The 9,594-nt window shown below is 45.3% G+C and overlaps 1 protein-coding gene across 1 annotated transcript in view; it reads right to left on the bottom strand.

The window, feature by feature from the left end:
• Positions 1-201: 201 nt before the first annotated feature.
• The window catches only part of Serpinc1 (serpin family C member 1), a 16,548-nt gene continuing 7,155 nt past the window's right edge, over positions 202-9,594 (bottom strand). Inside the window, exons 4-7 of the mRNA XM_005363945.2 lie at positions 8,371-8,508; positions 5,523-5,913; positions 3,712-3,776; positions 202-754 (exon numbers count right to left, since the gene is read on the bottom strand). Of these exons, the coding sequence (XP_005364002.1) occupies positions 566-754; positions 3,712-3,776; positions 5,523-5,913; positions 8,371-8,508 (783 nt within the window). The 3' untranslated portion in view covers positions 202-565. The remainder of the gene's footprint in view (positions 755-3,711; positions 3,777-5,522; positions 5,914-8,370; positions 8,509-9,594) is intronic.

Here is a 9,594-nt window from a genome sequence, read left to right as displayed (position 1 = left end):
CTCTTTATTTTGACACTGTATAAGAATATTATGCATGTGAGTGGTTTGAGAAATAAAAGGTTTAATACTCAAATTTGAATCTCTGTCTTTTCTATATATAGAGATTAATTTGTTTATACTCTTGGAATTTTGTAGTATGGTAGGAAGACTGAGAATTTAAGGCCCTTTACCCTTTCAAGAAGCCTGCTGTCCTCCAAGATGAAATAATAACATATTTACGTCTTTTATTCTTATGGTTTTCTGTTCTACTTTTGGGAAAAGGGAGTTCATCTTGAGACAGGGTCTCTCCCTATGCAGTCCAGCCTCAACTGTTGATCCTTCTGCTTCTGTCTTCCAGAGTGCTAGGATATAGGTGTGTGCCACCATGGCTGGCCTCTTCCCCTTTATTTACCCAGACACTGTTACTGGGTAGAGAAAAATTGGAAATGTCACTTTCCCAGATTCCCCAACAGCATCTTAATCTGTGCTTCCTCTCGTGTCTTCGTTTTGAGTGGAAAAGCCCATTCTTGTGAGTTGGCAGCCATATTTATTTTTACTTCTAGTCACAAACAGCAAAAGGAAAAGGTCAAAGACTGTTTTCGCTCACACAAGGGTTAGCCACTCTCCCCATGAACAGAATAGTGTTCAGAGCAACTTCCCTGATAAGGACCAGGAAGGGCCTGTTGGCCTTGAAGGTCACCCTGCTTGGGTTCAGCGAACGGCCAGCAATCACGACTGCAGTGCTCGCTGCTGCTTCGCTGCCTTCCTCATTCACCTGCAGGTCACACAGGAAACAAGCATTAGCTACCCTGCTAGTCCACACAGCTAGTCCACACACACAGACCCTGCAGCTCCTCACACTAATGTTTTCCAGTAGCTAGTATGAATGAAATGTATGCCCTGGCAAAGCTGCAGCCCATACGGGGCGGTTCCGTTGAACTTCTCCATATTGGGGTTCATGGTCTTAAGCTGATGAGGATGATTGACCAGGTCCCTTCCTCAAGAGGGCACCAGGTCTCACTACAGATGGCTGTGAGCCACCATGTGGCTGCCGGAAATTGAACTCAGGACCTCTGGAAGTTAAAGCTGTAACCGCTGAGCCATCTCTTCAGCCCTAATATGCTTGGACACAAATGATTCCCTCCAGAAGCCTCCTCATTCTTACATCCAGTGGATGCAATGCACTGGGCTCATCCAAAGTCTTGCGAGAGTTGTGCAAGTGTGATTCCTGAACTAGAAGTCACAGTATGGTAGCATGGTGGAATGCTATCGTAGGGCATTGTTTTGAACCAGCTGCTAATAGAAATTCAGGAGCAAGATCAGACATCTATAATTGAAGTAGATTCACTCTTGAAGTATAAAAAAATCCTAGGTATAACTACCCCCAAACAGCTACACAGAAGCTGTGCCTTATGAAAAGACAGTCCTCCAGTTGGATGAGATGTTTTTCTTGGAGTAATAACCTGAGCATGTGTTTGAATGACACATCCGAAGGGCGGACTGCCTTCAGAAAAATCTGACCATTGATAACATTATGTGTTACTGTCTTCTCTGGGATAGGATCTTGCTGTGCTTTCTAGTAGCTGAGGCTAGCCTGTCATTCAGGTCCTCCTGTATTAGCCACCTACTCTGGTTTCTTTTTTTTTTTTGGTTTTTTTGAGACAGGGTTTCTCTGTGGCTTTGGAGCCTGTCCTGGAACTAGCTCTTGTAGACCAGGCTGGTCTCGAACTCACAGAGATCCGCCTGCCTCTGCCTCCCAAGTGCTGGGATTAAAGGCGTGCGCCACCACCGCCCGGCAACTCTGGTTTCTTTTAAACAGTCTTATTATATACCCCCTTGCTGGCTTTCAGCTTTCTTTATAGACCAGGCTGGCCTGGAACTTGTGGCAATCCTCCTGCCTTTGCCTCCTCTCCTGGACCATTAAGTATGTGTGATCTCTGTGCTTTGTGGGGCTGGTTAATGTTTCTTTCCCTTCCCTTTGGCTGTTCCACATCTATTCCAAGTTCATGCTAGGACTAAATTTCCAAGTAGTGTGAAGATAAGATACAGCCGGCTCCCACTTCCCTCAGGTCCCACTGAGCTCGGCTCCTACAATTAGTTCTCTGGCACTTACTCTGAACCTTTCTCTCTGATTGCAGCCTTGCAAACTCAAGCCCTGTAAACTTTGTCTAATCTTGGCCCGTTTCCTTCTGCTCAGTCTTTTTTTTGTTTTGTTTTGTTTTTGTTTTTTTTTTTTTTTTTTTTTCGAGACAGGGTTTCTCTGTGGTTTTGGTTCCTGTCCTGGAACTAGCTCTTGTAGACCAGGCTGGTCTCGAACTCACAGAGATCCACCTGCCTCTGCCTCCCAAGTGCTGGGATTAAAGGCGTGCGCCACCACCGCCCGGCTATTTTATTTTTTTAATCAGTAATGATTTCACAAAATAACTTCAAAATTTTACTGATTTCTTTTTTACCAAAGGGAAAAAATATCCATGGCAGAAGTGACCAGTCATGGAAAAACCCTTCTGTCTGCTGAAAGAGAACAACTACGGTTAGAATTACAGCAACTGAACCATCAGATTAGCCAGCAGACCCAGCTTCGTGGACTAGAGGTACAGAGACCTACAGACACTTTTGTGTTGGGGGTTTTGATGTCAAGGATCACTCTGCAGCCCAACTGACCTTAAACACATGATCTTCCTGTGTTGTCCACCCTTAGTACTTAAAGTGAAACTACAGGTGTTCAGCACTGCAACTCTTTCTGCTTCAGTTTCAAAGGGTTTCCAAGGATTTTAAATTGGATTTATATGTGTTTGGTAGGGTGGTATGTGCATTTGAGTGCATGTGCTGGATGAAGATTAGAGCTATAGGCAATTGTGGGCATCCTGACATGGGTACAGTCAGTCTTTGCTCCCAGGATGAACAGCCTACACCACTCGGTGTCCAACCTGAACATATGTGAAAACCCCCTGAGATCTGTGTAAAGAAACAGATTCTTACTCCTCCCACGCCCATCAGTCTCCAAGGGTAAAGATCTCCACCTAATGCTAAGGAGCCACACTTCGGTATCTGGGAATCAGAACTACAAGCTGGTACGACTTACCCTAACACAGTTCTGTGCTCGCCTCGGTTGGGGGAAGAGAGGCTGAGCAACACTCCACGATTTTCCAAACTGAGACTTCTCAGATCTCAGCACACTATTGTGTGTAGTGAATCTCTCAGGATCAGCATGTGCCAGCCTAACTAGGTTTCCTGAAATGCTGTCTCTCACAAGAGTCTCCTAGAACACACCTGGGAACACTAAGGCGAGCCACACTCATTAGTTACCCCTTTCTTATGTTCAATTGCTCTTCACCCGCTTCACTTAAACACACGCCCCTCCCCATTCTGTCCAGATTGGGTTTTAGTATTTTGCCCCATGCTTTCCATATTCCTGAAACATCCCAGAATTCCCTCTCAGTGACCTGTGCTGGCTCCTTTTCCTTGGGCTTCCCTCTAAATATGCTTCTCTGGCAGGAGAGGAGGTCAAATAGCTGGAGCTTGAATGTCGTACACAGGCAGACCTCACGGAGAAGGCTTCAAGCTTCTCCGCGTGCATGATTAAAGAAATATTGCAAACTTGCCTCTTCCCCGTTCTCTCCTGCTGCTAACAGACCTGCTGTGTCTGCCCAAGAGCGCAGCAGGAAACTCCAGACACTTGTGCAGACTGATAGCAAAGCAGAAAAGGCAGAAGGTGGAGGGAGGTGAACTCACCTCAAGAAACGCTTTGTGGAAAGCATCAGAGACATACAGGTCATTCCTGCCGTCTGCAACAATCCCTAGAAAGGAAGATCAGGAAAGGGGGTGTGTGATTTGACTCCAGGTCACACAGGAGATCAGTCTGAATGAAGACATTCGTCTGGGTGGTTTGAGAAGTAGAATGCTGAACTCCCCTAGTCATAACCTCCACCCCCTCACTGGATACCTCTTAAAAACAGGGAGGTAGTTGGACTTCTTTGACCTGGATCTTGTGAATTTAATCTCATGTCAGCTTCTTGGGGAAGGTGGAAGGGTGGGACTCTGTTCTTAAAGAAAAACCTGACTATATCAAATAAAAATGTTTTCCCAGACTGGTAACATTTTTGAGAGGTTTGGCTTTCACAGCTAGTTTAAAGGTGAACTCAGTAAAGATAAAATCCAATTACCTGGTTGATACCTTTTTAAGATAGAGTCTCTTTGGGTAGCCCGGGCTGGCTTTAAACTGTCATCCTGCCTTAGCCTTGAGTGTTGACATTATAGTTGTGTGCCACCATGCCCACTTCTGGGCTTATTTTTGACAGAGATATCAGGGGGTCAATGAGATTGTTCATTGGGTAAGGGCACTTTGCCCCCAACCCTGACAACCTGAATTTTTTTTTAAAGATTTATTTATTTATTAAGTATATAGTGGTCTGCCTGCATATGTCCCTACAGGCCAGAAGAGGGCAGCATATTTCATTACAGATGGTTGTGAGCCACCATGTGGTTGCTGGGAACTGAACTCAGGACCTTTGGAAGTGAAGCCAGTTCTCTTAACCTCTGAGCCATCTCTTCAGCCCCTGACAACCTGAATTTAATCCCTGGAATACACATGTCTTTAAACACCTGAAAGTTGTACACACACACACACACCCCATGGCTCTTGTGCATCCTCATACACAGATAAGTGTATAGATAAGCAAAAGATATTGCCAGACATGGTGGCACGCACCTATAATCCCAGCACTCAGGGTGGAAACAGCACAGTCAGTTGAAAGTCAGTCCTAGCTGACAGTGGTTTCCAGGCCAACCTGGGCTGCCTAAGACCCTGTCTCAACCAAAAACAAAAAAAAACATGAAAAGTATTTTAAGGTCCATTTTTTAGCTTTAATTTACTGTCATCTCGTTTTTATTTTATTCAAGATTTATTTTCTTATCTCTTTCTCTCTCTCTCTCTCTCTCTCTCTCTCTCTCTCTCTCTCTGTGTGTGTGTGTGTGTGTGTGTGTGTGTGTGTGTGTGTGTGTGTGTGTGTGTAGGCACCTATGAAATCAGATCCCCTGGAGCTGGAGTAACAGGAAGTTGTAAGATGTCTGCCTTGGATTCTGGAAACTGATCCTGGGTCTTCTGCAATAATGATCCGTGCTCTTAACTGCTAAGCCATCTCTCTAGCTTCTTTTTTATTTTGCTTTTGAGACAAGGGCTTCTTAAATACCCCAGGCTAGCCTGGATCACTATCTTTCTGCCCTACCTCCCAAGTGCTGGAATTATAGGCATGTCTCAGCATGCCTCACTTTTAATGTTTGTCTCTTTGAATTCCAAAGATGTCCTCTCCTCTATTAGATACAAAATCATAGGATGACAGTACTGGCTAGACTCCTGGAAACACCCCCCTTTCACAGTGGGGCTGGGAAGGGCAAAGGATTGCCACAGCTTATCACAGAGCCCAGATCAGAATCCAGGTATCCTGACTTGACACTCTATTCTGTGCTTCTCTTGACTCTCTCTCCCACACGTGGTCAAGCCTTCACCTTGAAGTAGAGAGGAGGTAGTTTTCTCCTTTACCAACCTGGGAGTTGGGACTTCTCAGGGTTGAACAGATCCACAAGGCCCATGTCTTGCAGCTGCTCCTTTAGACTGAAGCTATCCTCAGTGCGGAAGCGGGGCATATGGACCACAAGCATGGTCTCCGTCAGCTCGTCTAGCCACTCCTGGAGCAGCTCTGGGGAGAGTTCCTGCTCCACCTTGGCCAGGCTCTTCTCAGGCTTGGGCAGGATGAGCACCATGGTGATATCATCGCCCTTGAAGGGCAGCTCCAGCACCTGGGTGCCTTCTGCCACACGCCGGTATTTGAATTTGCCTTCCTGGTACATCATAGACACTGGGCATGTCTGCTCATCAGCCTTGTAGAACATCTCCCTCCTTGTGTTCTCAGGGCTAAACTTTGACTTCCACAGACCCTGAAAGACGTCAGATTGGAGAATCATAAAGCAAGATCAAAAATATCCTATCTGAATACATCCTGATATGGGACATGATCATTGTCTGATTGCATCAGCAGATAAATGCAGCTGTTAGAAAAGCTAAATGTCTCTTAAAAGGCTAAGACTTATGTGTGAATGGCACGGTTACTTCTATGTATTTCTATGTTTTTCAGATTTCCAGCAATATTAGTATCATTACTTTTTTAAAAAATATTTACTTATTTATTATATGTACAGCATTCCTTCCATGTGTGCCTGCAGGCCAGAAGGGGGCACTGGGTCTCATCATAGATGGCTGTGAGCCACCATGTGGTTGCTGGGAATTGAACTCAGGACCTCTGGAAGAGCAGCCAGTGCTCTTAACCGCTGAGCCATTCCTCCAGCCCTAGTATTATTACTTTTACGTGTGAGAGGAGGGCCTTGCCCCTGTGCGTATATGGCCATCAAAGGGCAACTTATCACCATGCAGGGACTGGTTCTTTTTTCCCACCGTGTGGGTTCCATGCTGGAACTCAGGCTGCCAGGAGTGGTGACAAGCACCTTTATCAGCTGAGCCATCTTGCCAAGCTAGTATTTTTTTTATCAAAAAAGTCTAAATCCAAGACTAGCCTACAACCCTGTTTGCAAGTACATTCTGCCTTGTGTTTCTGCTGACAGCCTCCAGAGCTCGGTGCTCTATCCTTGATGAATTAGAGGGCAGACTCAGACAGCAAGCCCAGGAATCTGTCTGGAAATCCTGCCTGACTTCCGGCACCCATCTTTCTCATTGTCTGACTCTTTGCCCTTGCGATAAGTCATTTAACTTTGAGTGATGGCTTCTCACCAGCAAGTTAGGCATTAGAAAGAGCCGATGGCTTTAGAATGTGAACTGTGTACTCTGAGGGTGTACAAATACCTCACTAAGCATTTCACGTGCTCACCTACTTTGTCCCTTTGATAATCCTGTAAAGTAGGTGAATTCTCATTTCCATTTTTATTTTTTTTAAATATTTATTTATTTATTATGTATACAATATTCTGCCTGCATGTATGCCTGAAAGCCAGAAGAGGGCACCAGACCTCATTACAGATGGTTGTGAGCCACCATGTGGTTGCTGGGAATTGAACTCAGGACCTTCGGAAGAGCAGGCAATGCTCTTAACTGCTGAGCCATCTCTCCAGCCCTCGTTACCATTTTTAGATGCAGAAATCAGGCCATAGGAAAGTCCCCAATATCTCCCCAGTAACTCACAAGAATTTGTATACTTGGGCTGGGTGGTGATGGCACACGCCTTTAATCCTAGCGCTCAGGAGGCAAAAACAGGTGGATCTCTGAGTTTGAAGCCAGCCTGGTGTACAAAATGAGTTTCCAGGACAGCCAAGGCTGTTACACAGAGAAATCCAGTCTCAAAAAACAAAAACAAAACCATATACTTACAAACAAGAAGTCAAGATTTCAACAAAAAAATCATACTGCATAAATGGCCCAAGGTCTCACTTGCAGTGGCAGGAAGATCAAGAGTACTAATAAATAGCAAATTGTCCCATAAACTGTAGGGTAACACGCTGTGGGAATGAAGTCTATTGTTCTAATAAATAGCAAGTTGTCACATAAACTGTAGGGTGACAACATGTTGTGGAAATGCAGACTATTGTTCTGGAGGAGAAGGGATTGATACTAGCAGTGACTGGCTAAGTCCCTGGGCCACAGGGAGGAAGGAGAAGCAGCAACATTGCATGTCTAAGGACAAAAAACACATCACAATTCCAGCTGCTCTGCAGAATGTCCATGCTGTCTTTTCCACTATCCTTCCCTCTTCCTCTCAAATGTGGTAAAACTGGAGTGGTCGTTAGACCCCTGGACTCTGGGGAAAACAATTCTTATACATGGCCACATCACAGGCCCCTTCTTAGTCTGCAGTGAGGCCAGTACTCAGGGCTTCTGAACCCCAAGGAGCTGTATGCAATAGAAATTGCTCTAGGCAGTGGAGAAATCCACCAGTAAAATCATTTTGTTTCAGATTTTAAATACATTAACTGAGCATAATTTGATAGCACATGCCTTTAATTCCAGCACTCAGGAAGCAAAGGCGTGTGGGTCTCTGGAGGCCAGCCTGGTCTACTTAGCAACTTCCAGGACAGTCAAAGATGCATAATTTTAAAAAAAGGAAGAAGACAAAAAAGAAAAAAAAAACATTAATTGCATGGCAGAAATTGCCACACAAGTGCAAAAGCTTGTTAGCCTTGAAGGATAGTTCACCTGTTCTGCCCCAACCTGGGGATATGACTAAGCCCCTGGACTGCTGGGCTCTTCAAAAATTTATATGGCTGCCTAGCTCATGCATGGACTATTTCTCAGGAGGGATCTGACTACACATGCCCCAAGATGTGGAAGGGGGTGAGCTTCATAGTGAGGGGAAGTCCCTGGGGTCTCTCTAGGACCAACTGGAGTACCTTGAAGTAAATGGTGTTAACCAGCACCAGGGCTGTGAGCTCGTTGATAGCTCCCTGGGGGATGACGTCTTTGATGCGGCCTTCAGTCTTATTAGCTACCCAGTCGTTGATGCTCACTCGGGATTGCTCTGCATTTTCCTAAAGAACACAAGGAGGGTGAGTGGGGAAGCTGGAGAGGAATGGGAGGAGGGAAGCAAGTGTAAATTTTTGAATGGAAAAAAAAATAAATTAAAAAAAAAAAAGAAGTAACCTGTGACCTGTGTAACTCAATTACCCTTGAATTTCAGGTCCCCCCTGCACAATGCATTTTGTTCTTCATTTCTCTGCTCTCATCCAGTGTCTTGTTGAGAGGCCACCGCTTTAGCCCACTTATGAAGCCTCACACATCCAATACACTGTCACTTGTGTTTTCCTGTGGTTAATCTTTTGTCATGCCGGCGGTCAAACCAGGAACCAGCCCACTAATGAATGTTAGAAGAAGAGAAAGAAAGAGGAGACCAAGGATCAGGAAAGAAGGACGCGGATTGCAGTCTGAAGGGCAGAAGGCCCGGCGTTATCTACTCTGATGCTGGAAAACCTAAACTCACGGGAGTATCTTCTCCAAACATGGTCTATGGGAAGAAATGAGTAATGATGTGGTTAAGAGGAAAGAAGGGGTAGTCCTGTGTAGTAAAATAAGTTTAGAAAATGTGATGATGGTGGTGTGCACCTTTAATCCCAGCACTTGGCAGGCAGAGGCAGGCGGATCTCTGTGAGTTCAAGGCCAGCCTGGTCTACAGAGTGAGTTCAAGGCCAGCCAGGGCTACAGAGTGAAATAAAATGCTGACAGAATGAAGCTTGGTGGTTGGAATGGGAACAGCCCCATCGCTTCATGTGTTTGCATACTTAGTCCCCAGCTGATGAAGGATTTTTGGAAAGGATTAGGTGTGTCCTTCCTGGAGGAAATATGTAACTGGGAATCAGCTTTGAGGTTTCAAAAGCCCATGCCAGCCTCAGTCTCTCTCCCTGCTTGTGATCAGGCCTGTGGCTGCCAGTCTGCAGCCACGCTTTCCACCATGATGAAAATGGACCATGCCCTCTGAAACCCTAAGCAAGCCCCCAGCTAAATGCTTTTATTTTTTTTAAATATTTATTTATTATGTATACAACATTCCTTCCAAGTATGCCTGCAGGCCAGAAGAGGGCACCAGACCTCATTACAGATGGTTGTGAGCCACCATGTGG

This window comes from Microtus ochrogaster (genome assembly GCF_000317375.1).
Source record: "Microtus ochrogaster isolate Prairie Vole_2 chromosome 6 unlocalized genomic scaffold, MicOch1.0 chr6_random_2, whole genome shotgun sequence".
Classification (NCBI taxonomy): Eukaryota; Metazoa; Chordata; class Mammalia; order Rodentia; family Cricetidae; genus Microtus; species Microtus ochrogaster.
The sequence above is the reverse complement of the archived record's forward strand: the minus strand, read 5'-3'. Positions and strand labels throughout refer to the sequence as shown.